Here is a 17356-nt window from a genome sequence, read left to right on the forward strand (position 1 = left end):
TATTATTATTATTGTAATTCACTTTTACATTGCTGACTGGTACTAAAAAATAATTTTGTCAAAATTGTAGTGCCAGGATACATACAAATATGTATGTAGATATGTACAGTCACTCACATAAATAAGTAGGCACCCCTTTTTGGACAATTCTTACAATTTTCGCTTTCGCAAATTTATGTTAACTAATTTCCCATAAGAAAATTTGTCACGATCTATAACAAAAACTAAATTATATTTGAAAAATTCGACGAATTTTCATAAAAAGTTCTAATTTTTTTCCCGAATTTTTTGAATTTTTTAGAGTATTGAGATTTGTATTCCATTCAACCTAAGTACAATAAAGTAATATTCTTAAGTCCTTTAAATTTTTTTGGATCTATGTCACTTATTCACATGAGTTACTGTATATGAAATAAGCAAATGTATGCATATGAAATAAAATTTTGGAAAAAAATAAAAAAAAGAACATATGGCTGAAAAAAATGACGTAGTTCTAATAAATGACTGCATATGAAACGGAAAATCTCAGAAAATAATTTTGTCCAGCTAGCTTGTTCTACACGAAACACTGTGCGCTTGGAAAGATAAGGCGAACTAAGGCAATTTTGCCAGAAACAAATAATTTCAGTATTTTTGAAGTGAACTCGCCGATTTTTTATGGCTTACAATCGATTCCGAAAAGTTATTATTCTATCGGTTTCTTATCGCTCCAGATGTTTGATAAATTAGATATTGAAGTTTTTTCGGTATCTGTTTCATAACAAACCGATGAGTCACCGTTAACAAATCACTAACATGCCGATAAAAATCCACCAAAATATCTATAACTTTCCGATAACTTATTTATAAAACATCAATAAAACACCGCTTGAAAATTGGCATCGCTCCTATACAAGTTGATAACCTTTCGATAACGTTTTGATACCATTTAGATAAATAATCGATAATTTTTTTTTATAGTAAATTGATAACTTTTTGGTAAAAAATCTGTCCTTGGCATCGCATTTAGCTCACTATTATGGGCTAAGCATCCATATTCCAGTACTATATCCTCCACGTATGTGTATTGACCATATACAATTTGTCGTTTTCGCAGATAACGTTATTGACAGCAGTGGCAAGAATAAGAAATCAAGCGGCTTTTCTGCACACCCTCCCTGATGAGCCAAGTGTGCCCTTCGAGTTCTGTGGAAGTAATTGTGTCCGATTACAAATTGAGCCAGGTAGAAATCGACTTCGCCATCTGCTCTCATTAAACATAAGTTCAGTCCGGAAATTAATTCCCTGGTCTACTTCCTACAACGTCGCATTAATTGTTTTCGTCCGATGAGCAACAACATTTTTTTTAATGAAGATCATTTTGTTTACTGTTTGCAGATGAATATCGTGTTTTGCATCCATCTTTTTACACTGCCTGACTTAGTTTCGTTTAAGCTGAGCGACATCGCAAACGCGTGCTCTTATGAAAATTGCCATATCGCATTCGAAAAATGTTGATAAAGTTTCTTTCAGGTGTGTTCAAGCAAAGACCCTGTAGGAAATAGCTCTAGTTCTGAGCTGTCGTTAAACTATTGCATTGGTAGACGGTACCAGTTCTAATGACTTCCTCTCTCAGTGCTTTCAACTGACGCCCTAAAAGCCTACGAAATCTCAATTGCCCCTTTTTCCAGACGTTTTGAACGTGTTCATCACTAGTTAAGCGGTAGGTGGTTTGGAAATTATTTCTGCCTTTGAGTAATTAATTTTAAGTAATTTAAATTCATATAGCTCACAATGGTTTCTTCCTGCAGCTCGCACTTCCTAAATCTACTTAAATGTCTTGGTTGGTCAAGTTTGGTTAAGTTTTTGGAGTCCCAATTATAGCCAAATATTAAAATCTTAAAATTTATATATAAAAATCACGTGTCACATTGTTTGTCCGCGCTGGACTCCTAAACTACTGAACCGATTTTGGATTTGTTTTGCGCCCCGTGTTTAGTTTGATTTAACTTGATAGGGTAGGTTATATCTCAGTATGTAGTCCAAATATTATTTTATTGCAATTTTTTTATATGTTTATACGTAATAATAAAATGTTACGTATACGCACCGGCACTCATATTTTCCGGTGGTGCGGATATACTTTCGTGTAATTGGTTGGTGTTTAATCAAACAACGTGCCTATCAATAAAAAATATTATAGCGAATGATATCAAGTATAGCACATAACCAGGCCCGTCGAGAGGGGGGGAGGGGATTATCCCCGGACCCCGGGTTTCTGAAGGGGTCGCGATTTAGAAGTACTAAGACATTTTTTTTTTAATTCAGGAGAGTCTTTAGTTTTTCCATGTGCAGTTTTTAAGCCGAATTTCAAAAGCAACGAATATCTGCATTTCGTTTTAATATTATAGTGAAGTGTGAAACATAAAAATCTATATATATAAAAGGAAAGGCTAAAATGTGTGTTAGTTGGTCGTCGGTATTTGAAAAGATGCTTCGGTCGATTTTATTCAAACGTGGACCCGGGTACCCCTAGATTGTGTGGGTAATATGGATATCAAATGAAAGCTGTTGACGAGAGCTCTAAACTATTGTGATATTCGATTTAGTCGCATCAACCTGGCAAAACTGAGAAGCTGAAATAGAGACAAGAGTTAATAATACCCACATACCTATTTTCATATGTCCTATTCGATTTGCCTGAAATTTGGTATATAAATTTGCCTATATTAGTATTCACGATCCTCTTTTCCGAGAAGTAGACCAGAGGCGGGCTGGGACTGGGGTTAGGACTAGGACTGGGACTGAGGCTCGGAGGGGGACTGAGACTGGTACTGGAACAAAGGAGATATAGATAGAATGTGACGAAGATGAAGATAGATGAAGCAAAAAAGACGGAGGGAGGAGCGAATAAAAGGATTAGGAAAAAGTGAAGAGGGCGAGGGCAGAGTTAGACGGAAAAAGCTTTTTAAAATGTATGCAGATAGGCCAAATTTAGGGCAGAACAACGGCTGCCGGGTCTGCTAGTATTTTATATATTTTGCCAATGGTTTTACAATATAAAATGCTTTATAATTCCAATAGAAAAAAGTACAAATTTCTTATGGACCACAAATCGTTCTATTATACACGTAGATATAATTTAAGAGTTGTTAAAGTTTCCTCTACCAATTAGCCATAATTGTTGTTATTAAGTGTTATGAAGAGAAATTCTAAAGGAATAGTGAACAAAAAGCCTTAGGTAGAATTTAAATTTCCAAACATATCTCCTTATTCTATATGAATGTCTTCACAGACGCACCGACATCATTTCAACAAAGCCTCATTTACCTTCTTTTGTTGGTTACCATTATAAACGTTTTGTTTTGTTTCCCTTTATGCCAAAAGCTACTACATTTATGAAGGTGCACATGTTTATCTGCCTGGGTGCTTTGAATGATTTCTTTCGCAATGAAAAGAGAATTAGCAAAACAAAAAAAAAAAAAAAAAAAAAAAAAAAAAAAAAAAAAAAACAAATCTAAAACCATGCGAATTTTTTTATGGCTGTGGATTTTTTTAGAAGATGAGAAGTTGTTGGTTTGCTTGCATGCATGTCAATCTGACAGCTAATGACTAAAGTTAAGTAGGCGGTTTTACATATATGTGAATGTATGTACTTGGTTGTACACGGAAAAAATCGTTGGCAAGATCATACACAGCTATGGATATAACGTTATGCTAAAATTAATATCCCAACAAATTTCTTTCAGTGTATGCTTTTATTCTAACACAGTATATATTAGCGTATATATATCCCAGTGCAGAAAAATTTGGCCAGACGTGGAGTGTGGGCTCATCTTCGATTCATTGGTATACATGTCTTTGATCGGAATTACTATCAATACTCTTCCGGTATTGTGTTAACTAAAAATAAATAAAATCCACATTTTTATACCCAATACGAGTTGTTCACAAGAGTATGGATAATGAGCGAAATCGCAAATTGACCGCGCCTTTCGAAAACTTTGAAAAAATGGAAAAAATTAAATACTCACTACCAAAGGCTGATGAATAGATGGAACTTGACACTCGGGTTGACTAATGAATAATAATGCATTGAATATAAAGTTGGAATAATTTTGAAAACCGGCGTGGCACCGCCCATAATTAGAGGAATATAATTAAAAAATTTTGTAAACCGAAAATCAAAAGTCATTGAGAATTTGGCATGGATGTTTTCCTAGCTATTGTATATAAACCTTGCTTAATGAACAAAATCGATTGGCGACCATGCCCATTATAAAAAAAAAATGTTTTCAGACTCGAATCGTGAAAAAAAATTTAACACCCCTGCGGTATGCAACTTAATTGTACAGACATTCCACCTGAGTAGTTATATAGTGTAGCAAAGTACGAAGATTTAAAAATAAATACAATTTTTAGAAAATTTTGGAAAATGCGCGTTACAGCGCCACATTTAATAGAATAAAGTTTAAAATTTCGCCATGCTGTAAACCGGAATTAGTTAGTAATACCATGCATAACACTGCTCATATCCGTGAGAAAACTAACACGGGTTAGATTACACAGCCCTATTGAAAAAAATTGGTATGTTCCACGGAATAGATAGTTCAATTCTTATAGATTTTGGGTCGGTAAAGACGAGTCCGTGGTTAGAGTTTAAAAATAAGCTCTTCTTCCATTTCTTAAAAATATAATTTAAAAAAAGTTTTAGTTAAACGGCTTTATTGAAAACAATACTTAAAAATAAAATATGTGTAAGGCGCCGAAGGGATTTTAGGCCGAGCTTCTCTTCCAATTTGCTCGTGCTCCTTTTTAATTTTTCCTACAAATTTGCGGGACGTGACCTACTTGTTTTATGTCGACTCCGAACGGCATCTGCGAGGCAGATGAGTTTTCACTGAGAGCTTTTCATGAAAGAAATACACTCGGAGTGCTTGCCAAGCACTGCCGAGGGGCGGCCCCGCTTAGAAAAATTTTCTTTTAATTGAAAAACCTTATTTCTGAAATTTTGATGCTGCTTTGCCCGGGGTGTGAACCCAGGGCATTCGGTGTGGTAGGCGGAGCACGCTACCATCACACCACGGTGGCCGCGGTGAAGTAATAATAATACTAAAAGGTAGAAAATAATTAGATTATGTCCTAGGTACTAGTCATCACACTCCTCATCAATCTACGGCTTTGATCATACAATTAAATAAAAGCGTTTGGCGCATGAAATTTATAAAAATGTGAGGTGTAGCATAACCTTATTAAGATTCAGTTGGTCTTATATAAGTCTATCAATAGAAATTTGCTTTTATTTAATGGTCTGATCAACGCCGTAGATTGATGTGGAGTGTGGTGACTAGTACCTAGGACCTAATCTAATTATTTTCTAGCTTTTAGTATTCTTATTACTTCATGTAAGTATTGTTTTCAATAAAACCATTTAATTTAAACATTTTTTTTTTATTTTATTTTAAAGTTTTTATTCTTTATTTAATTGCCTATTATTTCTCATTCATATTTAGTTCATTTAAAAAATAAAAATAAATGTAAGGCGCGATAACCTCCGAAGAGATCTAAGGTCGAACTTCTCTTCCAATTTGCGTCGTGCTCCTCTTGATTTTCCCTACAAATTGGCCGGACGAGACCTACACGTTTTAAGCCCACTCCGAACGACATCTGCAAGGCAGATGTGTTTTCACTGAGAGCTTTTCATGGCAAAAATACACCCGGAGCGCTTGCCAAACACTGCCGAGGGGTGACCTCGCTTAGAAAAATATTCTTCTAATTTAAAACCTTATTTCTAAAATTTTTGTGTGGTAGGCGGAGCACGCTACCATCACACTAAGGAGGCCGTGACACCCGGTAGTTAGTGACTCATTATTAAAAGGACTTTTTCCTGACAATTTGTTACAATCTAAGTCCTCAATTCATAATCCTTCCAAAGATTTTACTCGACTCTGCGCCACGTATGCTTGTTTTGATGTCACTTCTACCGGACTGTATGTAATATTTGTTCCAAATATGAGCCAAATCGGACCACAAACACGATTTTTTTGAATATCTCGATCCTTGCCCCACCTAGCGGCGATTTTTTCACAGGCAGCTTTCTATTCATGTATGTATCATGTGTTCCAGATATGAACCAATCGGACCACAATTAACATTTTCTGAAGTATTTCGATAAATGCGCCACCTATCGAAGTTTTTTCTTATTATTGTATTGTCATCGGGTTCTGAGCTAGCTTATCGGGAATTTACTTAAATTTCAATTACGAAATTCGTGCCGGCCAGTCAGCCTGTCAAGTCAAGCTAAATAAAACCGTTTATAAACTTGATTTTTTTGCGTTTAGAGTTAAAGCAAGAGCTAACTTTTGAACTCCGCCAACGGATGCCTATTCAGCGACTCAATATCCCTAAAAATTGATCTTTTAGTCCGTGGAACCTATCACTTTTCTGTGTTATCATAACGTCAAAACAAGCCTATGTATCGCATTCGCATTTGCAATTCACCAATTACCGGCGTAGTTGATGTATAAAGCTTGCAAGAAAGTTTAATTTAAATATTCTGTGAGTTTTCCGGTGATATAACGAAATGTTTATAATTGATTACAGAGAAGGATGGTTTAAGAAGAGCAAAATGCTATGCGTTTGAGACAAGGGAGATATTTTTTTTTACAGAACGGCGATCTTTAGCAAAGTTTTTCACTTGAATACTCTTTTCACCATACCACATTATGTTTCTTCGAGAATAGGCTTGACATGGGATCTTCATAAACCCTTTGGTCGATGCCTTGACAATGAAGCATCATGGCGCTTTCTTTGCTTTGAATAGACCAAAAATTTTCTGTTGATCCAATATTACTTTCAAATTGCTTACTTCAAATCCTATTTAGTTTTCAGGCTGAATTTTGTTTTGAAGTATACGTAAGCTGAATCGCGACAGGACAAAATTCTCTGCAGTGTTATCATCTTATACGTTAAAGCATAATATAGCTTCCAGTTCAAAAGTGCGCTGATGTTCAAAAACATAATGGAAAGTATTTCCTCTTGTCCACGCTAAAAGCCAGACACATTTTGTTCTCTTCTTTATGAACTATATTAAACATAAACAGGTTCAAGTGCACTCGAAAAACAGGCTGCAATAACCTGGATCAAGCAAATATTAAGCTTTCTATGATGTGGTCGATAATACACGGCTGATAGCGGATTGTAAAATACCCGTGGTAGGTATGCCTGTCGTAAAAGGCGACTAAAGTAGCAAATTTATTCAAGGGATTATGAGGCGCAACACTTCCAGAGGATTGCCAACGCAATTTATAACTTCCTGCTAACCCTATTGTCAACCCCACTTACCCGTGGCGAATCCAGTTTCTTGAGCAGCTGAGGCTCTGGTAACGCCAAGTGTCTTATAGATGTAGGAGGGCGGTATAGCCTAGAAGATATTATGTGGTCATACTAAATCGTTCCCGGGATGATCGGGCTAGTACTTTAATGGTGCTCCTTAACGGAATGTACCGGACTTGTATCCGGAAAAGGACCATTAACGTGGATAACACACCCCAGGACCTGCTTCCAAAAAACATGTTTTTAACATAGCCAATACTAAGTTCGCATCTGCTGGGTCCTAGATGGAGTAATGTACTAATACCTAAGAACTCTATGAGTTATTCCGCAGACATTGGTTCTGCTAAGTGTGTTCTATAATCTTAAGTTGCACCACTCTGTTTGTTATCTGTTATTACTCTTGTGGTTGTTGTAGCGATAAGGTCACCCCTCGAAGATTCTGGGGTGTGTTATCCACGTTAATGGTCCTTTGCCGGATACAAATCCGGTACATCCCGTTAAGGAGCACCATTAAAGTACTAGCCCGATCATATCGGGAACGATTTAGTATGACCACATGATATCTTCTAGGCTATACCGCCCTCCTACATCTATAAGACACTTGGCGTTACCAGAGCCTCAGCTGCTCAAGAAACAGGATTCGCCACGGGTAAGTGGGGTTGACAATAGGGTTAGCAAGAAGTTATAAATTGCGTTGGCAATCCTCTGAAAGTGTTGCGCTTAATAATTCCTTGAATAAATTTGATACTTTAGTCGCCTTTTACGACAGGCATACCTACCACGGGTATTTTCCAATCCCCTATCAGCCGTGTATTATCGACCATATCATAGAAAGCTTAATATTTGCTTGATCCAGGTTATTGCAGCCTGTTATTCGAGTGCACTTGAACCTGTTTATGTTTAATATAGTTCATAAAGAGGAGAACAAAATGTGTCTGGCTTTTAGCGAGGACAAGAGGAAATACTTTCCATTATGTTTTTGAACATCAGCGCACTTTTGAACTGGTAGCTATATTATGCTTTAACGTATAAGATGATAACACTGCAGAGAATTTTGTCCTGTCGCGATTCAGCTTACGTATACTTCAAAACAAAATTCAGCCTGAAAACTCAATAGGATTTTAAGTAAGCGATTTGAAAGTAATATTGGATCAACAGAAAATCTTTGGTCTATTCAAAGCAAAGAAAGCGCCATGATGCTTCATTGTCAAGGCATCGACCAAAGGGTTTATGAAGATCCCATGTCAAGCCTATTCTCGAAGAAACATAATGTGGTATGGTGAAAGGAGTATTCAAGTGAAAAACTTTGCTAAAGATCGCCGTTCTGCAAAAAAAATATCTCCCTTGTCTCAAACGCATAGCATCTTGCTCTTCTTCAACCATCCTTCTCTGTAATCATTCATAAACATTTCGTTATATCCCCGGAAAACTCACAGAATATTAAAAATAAATTTTCTTGCAAGCTTTCTACATCAACTACGCCGGTAATTGGTGAATTGCAAATGTGAATGCGATACATAGGCTTGTTTTGATGTAATGATAACACAGAAAAGTGATATGTTAAACGGACTAAAAGATCAATTTTTAGGGATATTAAGTCGCTGAATAGGCACCCGTGGGTGGAGTTCAAAAGTTACCTCTTGCTTTAATTCTAAACGCAAAAAAATCACGTTTATAAACGGTTTTATTTAGCTTGACTTGACAGGCTGACTGGCCGGCACGAATTTCGTAATTGAATTTTAAGTAAATTCCCGATAAGCTAGCTCAGAACCCGATGACAATGCAATAACAAGAAAAAACTCCGATAGGTGGCGCATTGATCGAAATACTTCAGAAAATCATATTTGTGGTCTTATTGGTTCATATTTGGAACACATGATACATACATGAATAGAAAGCGGCCTGTGAAAAAATCGCCGCTAGGTGGGGCAAGGATCGAGATATTCAAAAAAATCGTATTTGTGGTCCGATTTGGCTCATATTTGGAACAAATATTACATACAGTCCGGTAGAAGTGACATCAAAACAAGCATACGTGGCGCAGAGTCGAGTAAAATCTTTGGAAGGATTATGAATTGAGGACTTAGATTATAACAAATTGTCAGAAAAGAGTCGTTGTAATAATGAGTCACTAACCACCGTGGTGTCAAGGCCTCCGTGGTGTGATGGTAGCGTGCTCCGCCTACCACACAAAAATTTTAGAAATAGGGTTTTAAATTAGAAGAAAATTTTTCTAAGCGGGGTCTCCCCTCGGCAGAGTTCGGTAAGCGCTCCGTGGGTATTTCTGCCATGAAAAGCTCTCAGTGAAAACACATCTGCCTTGCAGATGTCGTTCGGAGTGGGCTTAAAGCATGTAGGTCCCGTCCGGCCAATTTGTAGGGAAAATCAAGAGGACCACAACGCAAATTGGAAAACAAGCACGGCCTTAGATCTCTTCGGAGGTTATCGCGCCTTATATTTATTTTTATTTTTTAAATGAACTAAATATGAATGAGAAATAATAGGCAATTCCCCACAATATCATTAAAGAGCACAAGCGCTTAAACGGTTATGATCGCCCAACAAATCGCGCTAGTCGCTCCTTCACTGGGCTGCAGGGCGCCATTTTGTAACACCAAGATAATCTAGATTGCCTTGTACCTGGTCCTTTTAGTAAAGTGGAGACCACCCTTTTCCTCAACTTTCATAGGCGGTTTGCGAAATCTGGATAGCTGGTGATTTCTCACGCCATCGTTTTTAGCTACACTATCCTTGGTTTGTTTAGGCTGTAAATGAAGGACTTTGAAAAAATCGTTTGACTTTTTTTGGCTACCATAAATTCTGCAAACCAATAACAAAATTTTGTTATGATTATTAACGCTTAAAAATAAAATTCTAACAAAAACAAGTTCGTTTCTTAAGTCTTTCATATTTCTATACAAAAATCAAATTTACTTGCCGTTTTCTTTTTAGATATCATAAACATTCATTTATTTAGCTGTAAACGTCAAAATTAAATGTATACGCTTATAAAAAAAAGAAAGAAAACAACGGTCAGCAACGGTAGCAGCAAGCAACGTTAACAACCTTTACAAATGTAAACTAGCGTGGGCGCTTAAGAACCCGTTGTGAGCGCAGTAAAAACCACCCACAAGGTTTTGCCAAATTGCCAATGGACTTCCTGTTAACCGCTTGACGTATAAAACGAGAAATTTTGTTGTAGAGCTACAGCAGTAAGTCTACAACAACAGAGTAAATCTTGCTTTAGAACATTTCATATTTAATTGCTCGCGGTGGCTACATTGCGACTGTAGTGTTCGTGTAGCATAGCTAGTTGGAGTCAGCTTCTATTATTGTTGTTATAAATTTTTGTTTGAATTGCTTTTGTTATTGTTTCAAATTGTTTGTTGTTAATGTTATGCATGCGCCTGCCACACAATAATCATTTTTGCTCATTGCCTAATACTTCGCCACAAAATAATTTTAACTAGAATTGCATTTCAGTTATTTGAACGTGGCATATTAGGCGGCATTCAGGGCAGTCGCTTCCCGCTAAGCGTGTTTATCAAGATTGCAGCTATAATAGGTTTGTTTGTATGGAAAATGTTTGTAGTTTGATATTAAAAGAAGTTCTTTTTAAAGATGTACATGTGGCAGCCTTTAAGTGTAATATTGCTTTTCAATTTCTATTTAATTATATACCCAGACGTGTTGATTGATATCTACTTTCATCAAATTGGATCCACTATGAGATGAACTTCATCCGCCATGATCACGCAAGTGAGCTCCCTGTACCAGATATTTGCGAGCGTGAAAGTTCTTGAAGTAAAGGATTTCTCTCACATTTAGATTTTCTAGGTAGAGAATTGACTCAATCCAACGCAAACCAGAATCCCTGATCGTAGCAGTTACCACGATTGAAAGGAATAGGGGAGCCGCAAAAACCAATGTTATTCGAATAATAAGTACCAATTTTATATCTCATGAAGCAGTGAATGGTATAAAAGGGATCTTGAGGGACAGTGGTCTGTCAACATAGACAATACACAGTTGGTGTTGTTTTTTCAACAAGATTACATCCTCGTCATTTACCATCGAAAATGTGGTTATGTGTTGAATAAGTATTGTTTAAGAGAGACTATAAACAGGTAGTTTAACTTCCTTGAGGTAGTTGTTATCGTGCGCAAACGCCTTGGACTACTACTCTTTGAAGTAAGGGCTTATCCGAACGCCATAGTAACCGGATATGTGGTTTAACAGTTAAGGGTTCTAAATTTACGCTGTTTGTCTTTTTAAGATGACGGTAGAAGATCCATGATCAATACTCCCGGTTGGCCAGTATATCCGGTATATTACGTGAATTGTTCCTCTTGAGTGATTTGTAGCTTAAATGGTTTTAAGACTTAGCAAGTAAAGTCAGCTTTATCAGATCAACAAATATTGCTATGGTGGAAAATTTTTCTTCCCAATAATAGAATAAGACGGCTGAGGCCAACTTTTGATGGTACGATGAAGTTGAATCACGCAACAAAGATTAGTCGAGGGAGAGAGATTAAAGAGGATAGCTATCAAAAGATCACGAAAACAATGTAAGCGAATGGGCGCATATAGAATGCAAGAAAAGCGAGAGTTCAATGAGATTTATGAAGCTGGAACAGCTGATTGTGATGCAAAATAAAGAAGAAGCGTTAAGAAAGGTTTTAAATAGTAAGAAGAGAGAGCGCTATCACGGATCCAGTGGGTTAGGGGGCTTAGAATATATCCGCGGCAGGTACCCTTTTCAAGGGGTTGCCAGCGCAATTGTCAACCTAACCTACCCATTGCGAATCCTGTTTCTTTAACTGCAGAGGTTCTACCGACCACAAGTTTCTTATGGATCTAGGGGATGGGAGGACGGTATGGCCTAGAAGGTTTCGTGTGGTCATACCAAGTCGTTCCCGAGATGGTCGGGCTAGTACCTTAATGGTTCTTGTTACCGAACGTACGGGATCTGCAAGTGGCAGTAATCCGCTGACGGCGAAAAGCCTGATTTTAAGACGGGGAAAGAAGAGGGAAAATCATTCCGACCTAGGACCGTGAGTCAGAGTCGGTGTTTTCTTGTCTTGAAGCTACTGTCAAGGCTTCAGTTAGAGTTACGCTGAGTTTCTACGATATAAAATTAGAGTTCCGCCGATGGCTTCACATCTCGTGTTAGGCTAATGGCTTCCCTTTTGGCTACAGCTAGGATAAACGGGATTGCTAGCGGTGTTGTGATAAATATTGTGGTTATGGTATGCACAGATGTGACGGTTATGGTTACACTTACGAATATTGTTCTGACCATGTTGACTGAAAAGTTTACGGTAGTGGTCAGAATTGTGGTTAAGTTAACGATTGCAGTTAGGTATTCAGTTGCGGTTTCATTTACATTCACGAATGCAGTAACAATTATAATTTCACTAGAACTATTTTGCAATCTTTACATATCATGTTTACTTTAACTAAAATAAATTTTTGAGACGCTATTGCATTAAGTTTAGGACTTTGCCAATTGCACATATATATATACTTTTTTTGGGTAACGATTCTTTCCTTAATTTTTAAAGATTGTTGTTCATTTCTTACCTCCGGCACTGTGACCTCATAGGGTGTGTTCAGGAATTGCGGAGCATTGTCGTTGATATCAGATACGCGCACAATAATCGGAATGTTGCGTCGCTTGTTTGTTTCGCGTACGGTGCAGGAAACCTGTGGAGCAGAAAAGTAGAAGAAAAAAAAGCAAAAATTAAAACAAAAGCAAATAATATCAAATATTTGTAATATAGGAAGAAGATACAAAAAAGGTTGTTCTAAAAAGATGCATTTCTTTCTGCAATGGCAAAAAGTAAAAAATAAAGCAACTTTTAAATGTTTGCATATTTGTTTGCTAAGCATTTTTTTGTTATTTTTACGAGCTCATTTTGTGCATAGCGTGCAACTGTAAAATTTTACCATAAAAAATTGCATTTCACTAAACGAAATCGCACAGCGGTAAGTTAATGCACTTTCATATTTATATTTGTCTTTTGTTTGTATGAGCTAAATCTTTTTTATGATGACTCTTGCATATGCTATTGCATGAAGTATGTGTATACGTACATATGTTCCCGGTAGGAAAATTAAGTTCCATACTGCGAACGGGAATTTGGAGACTCGTCATAAAAGGGGCGGTGCCACACCCATTTTCAAAAATTTTAGTATTATTTAATTTAATGCTATACATAATTCAATTTAGAAAGTAAAATTCTACTGATACAAAGCTTCTTTTCGCAGAGATACAACTTATTATTTTCGTCTACGATACTTTTAAAAATCTTTTATATAAAAGTGGGCGTGGTATTTAACCGATCTCGTCAATTTTTTACAAATTTTATTACGACCCGTTAATTTTTCTTCGAGTTATGGCTCCCGAAACATAGAAAATTGCTTAGTCATAAAAGGGGCTGTGCCACGCCCGTTTTTTAAAATTTGAGGTTTTTCCTATTTACTGTTATAAATCCACTTAGGAAATGAAATACCATTGGAATAAAGCTCTTTTTTGCAAAGATATAGCTTATTTTATTAGTCCTAGACCCTTTTAAAAATCTTTTACATAAAAGTGGGCGTAGTCCTTAACCGATTTCGTTAATTTTTCTTCAAAGCATTCCTTATAATAAAGGCAACCTTTCTGCCGAATTTTGTTACGATAGGTTTAACGATTTTTGATTTATTATTAATAATATTTGTAAAATGAAATTTGCCACGTCGATTTTAAAAAAATTTTCCAAATTTTTATAAAGCGTCTCAATATCAGCCCACATGTCAAATTTGAACATTCTAGGTGTATTGTTTACAAAATTATCAGGTTTTTTGTGTTTTCCAAAAATTTATATATATTAAAAGTGAGCGTGGTTATCATCCGATCTCATTTTCAATACCAATCTATTCGGGGTCCAGATAAGCTAGTTTACCAAATTTGGTGAAGATATCTCAATATTTACTCAAGTAATAGTGCTAACGGACGGACGGACGGACATGACTCAATCAAATTTTTTTCCGATACTGATGATTTTGATATATGGAAGTCTATATCTATCTCGATTTCTTTATACCTGTACAACCAACCGTTATCGAATCAAAGTTAATATACTCTGTGTGCAAAGCACGCTGAGTATAAAAACAGCAATCAGCCACTCTTATGTACATGTACACATTAAGGCAAGCAACACTTACGTACATAGAAGGCGACGTAGAATACCTCACGTACACATATGTAGTCATCAGCTAAGAGAAGAAGTAGTTACTCTCACATACACTTGCATATGGCTAGAAGAAAAGCATAAACTATATAGCCGGGTAACCAAGCATGAGGTTCCAAATAAAGCCCACTTTGCAGTGCTGAATATTGGAGTTATTTATTTGAAAGTTCAGCGATTCAAAAGTTAGCAGAAGGTTCATAACTATCGGAATTTCCCAAAATTCGTTACAATACAATTCCAGTATTTTAGTACAAGTATTAAGGGAGTGTGAACAACCTTTTCTGAGTACCACGTTATCCTACATCACAATCGAATTGAAATGTCCGTAAAAGTAGGATAGCGGCATAACTCAGCTGCTAAACACATTTACTCGAGATCTGATGCCTTCGTTCAGCATAGCCTAACGCAGTTTCTAATATTACAAGGGGAAGAGCGAGCACATATCCAATTACCAATTGCTATACACAAACGATAGGAATCCAGGACATTCCGCACAATTAAGGGATTTGTTCAACTCTTTCTTTAAGCTTAGATTAGAATAAGTAAAGAGGCTTAAACTCAGAGGGTAAAGCAGGAAAAACTTTCTTGACAACTTTCGAAGAAAGAAATCCGTATTACTCCGACGAGAATGCCTTATTCGCTTCATTAAGTATACTTTATTGTCAAGTTTCACGTGAACTCCCTCGCATGTAAGGAAAAAACCAACCATACATAATGAAACCACAGCCACAGCAAATATCTCATAATGAGCCGATTCCCAGTACAGACGATGATACCTGAGTACACGAATTATGTGATATATTATATACAGGTCGCAACTATCTTTTCCTGCTCCCCACAATACAGTTTTTATCGATCGTGGAAGAGTCATGCAAATGGTACACGTCTTCATAATGCTCCCTCACTGTTGGTATTTTGTTCGCCTTTTACGACCGACATATCTACAACCTCTTGCCCGTAGGGTGAACTTTAACCTAAAGTATAAGTCACTTTCTAATAACTTCCATGCAGGGCTCAATTAGAAAATAATGTATATTTGCAAACATTTCGTGTATATTTCACCCCCAGCATTATGCCTTTGGAGCACCGCAATGCCACTCCACACACATATTCTTCTCCTTAAGCGCATATATATCTTCACTTTAAAACTTTAGTTAAGTTTCTAAGAATATAACAAACATTCATAGCATTTTACTCACTTGAAAGACAATGTGACTCAGATTCTCCTCATCGCGATCCATTGGCTGTAGCAGCTGCAATTTTTTACCGTCCAACAAGAATTTTGGATTCCCCTTTGGGAATACTAGATTCAGTGCAATTTCCGTGTAGGGATCACCATAAATTGGCAACGTTGGCGGCATAGTTTGTTGGCCAATAACTGTAAATAAAAATATTAAAAAAAATTTGTGCAGTAGCAGTTAAAAAATAAAAACCGTGCTGTATATGTACATATGCACATATCAAAAAGGAGGAAAGCGAAGTCAAAAATTGCTCTTTGTATGGCTTATGGTCGTACGACGAAGATAAATCACGCAGACGTTTTTAAAAAAGCTGAGTGGGAGGAGAGAGTTATAATAGGATGGCCTGCAATAAAACACGACAAGGACACAAAATAAGTGTATAAAATAGAGCTGGGTAAACTTCGCTTACGAAAACTACGACGTCACACCGTTCGGTGAAGGGAAACTAAAAACTACTATGCACGATATTTAGATCTGAAAGGTGTCATGACCTGATTGGATACCCGCAGAGGCAATAGCTTGCCGCAAATATCAGCCCGAGTTGCTGCTGTGAAATTATAGCATAGATAGCGTGGTTTATGCCAGCCCCGAAAAGCAAAGGAGACTCCATCTCTCCGTCGTCGTTCTAAAAAAAATTAAAGAAAGCATTCAAAATAAATAACTAGTAGTATACATTGACGATGAAGCGAGTCAGTTTCTGGCAGCATGACCTTCCCAAGGCTCACTCCAAAATGGACGTCTCAGTCGAGGCTACATATTTTGTAGGTAAAACTGAAACATCGTACCACCAAGCATGATCGATCGTCTTATTGGTCACATTGGACTTAAAATTACCTTCAATTCTGAACGGTGATATGACATGCTCGACGTGCTAAAAGAATCTTTGAAGATAGCCCCATATCAAACCACCATTTTAAGGGGCTTCCCTTAAGTTCTCTGCCTCGCGTACGTAACAAATCAGGGTCAAAGAAAGGCGGGGATAACAAATGGAGTGTCCTATGAATTGGTGCTGCATCCCGACTTCTGGAGTGATACGTATATAAATACCTAAAAGGCCTTTTCTTGTCGCTTTCGCAGATAATGTGACACACGTAATTACATTACTGATTTTTTACCAGCTCAAAGCCTAAATTTGAATCATGAACTGCGCAGTGTGAATTGATTGTTGAATGACCACGATCTACAGCTTTCGTCAGTGAAAATATAGATCGTGACCTTTAAGAAGGCAAAAATTTCAACCTAGTAGAAACACACAGCTCAACGAAATATCTCTTGGACAGCAAGATAACCTTTTCAAACCACTTTCAAGAGGTCTGCGAGAGGACACACTGGAATTTGGGTACATAACGCGATTAATGGAAAACATAGGTGAGCTAAGGCTATGCTTTATGATTCTTTACTTTCGTACGGTACAAAAATCTGGCCGAAGGCAATGAATTTCCCAAAGTGCCGAGCTACTTTTACCTCGGCTCAACGCAGAGTGGTGCTACAAATCGGCTAAGCCTATCGCACGGTATTCGCGGACGCTGTCACCACCACCGACCAGTATTAGGTGGAAATGGTGCT

The 17356-nt window shown here is 37.1% G+C and overlaps 1 protein-coding gene across 1 annotated transcript in view; it reads right to left on the reverse strand.

Annotated features, from left to right (window-relative positions):
• Positions 1-17356, reverse strand: part of Cad99C (cadherin-99C) — a 263834-nt gene that overhangs the window by 119581 nt on the left and 126897 nt on the right. The window contains exons 3-4 of the mRNA XM_067761516.1: positions 15749-15927; positions 12898-13020 (exon numbers count right to left, since the gene is read on the reverse strand). Coding sequence (XP_067617617.1) covers positions 12898-13020; positions 15749-15927 — 302 coding nt within the window. The remainder of the gene's footprint in view (positions 1-12897; positions 13021-15748; positions 15928-17356) is intronic.

The sequence above is a fragment of the Eurosta solidaginis genome, chromosome 1 (genome assembly GCF_040869045.1).
Source record: "Eurosta solidaginis isolate ZX-2024a chromosome 1, ASM4086904v1, whole genome shotgun sequence".
Taxonomy (NCBI): Eukaryota; Metazoa; Arthropoda; class Insecta; order Diptera; family Tephritidae; genus Eurosta; species Eurosta solidaginis.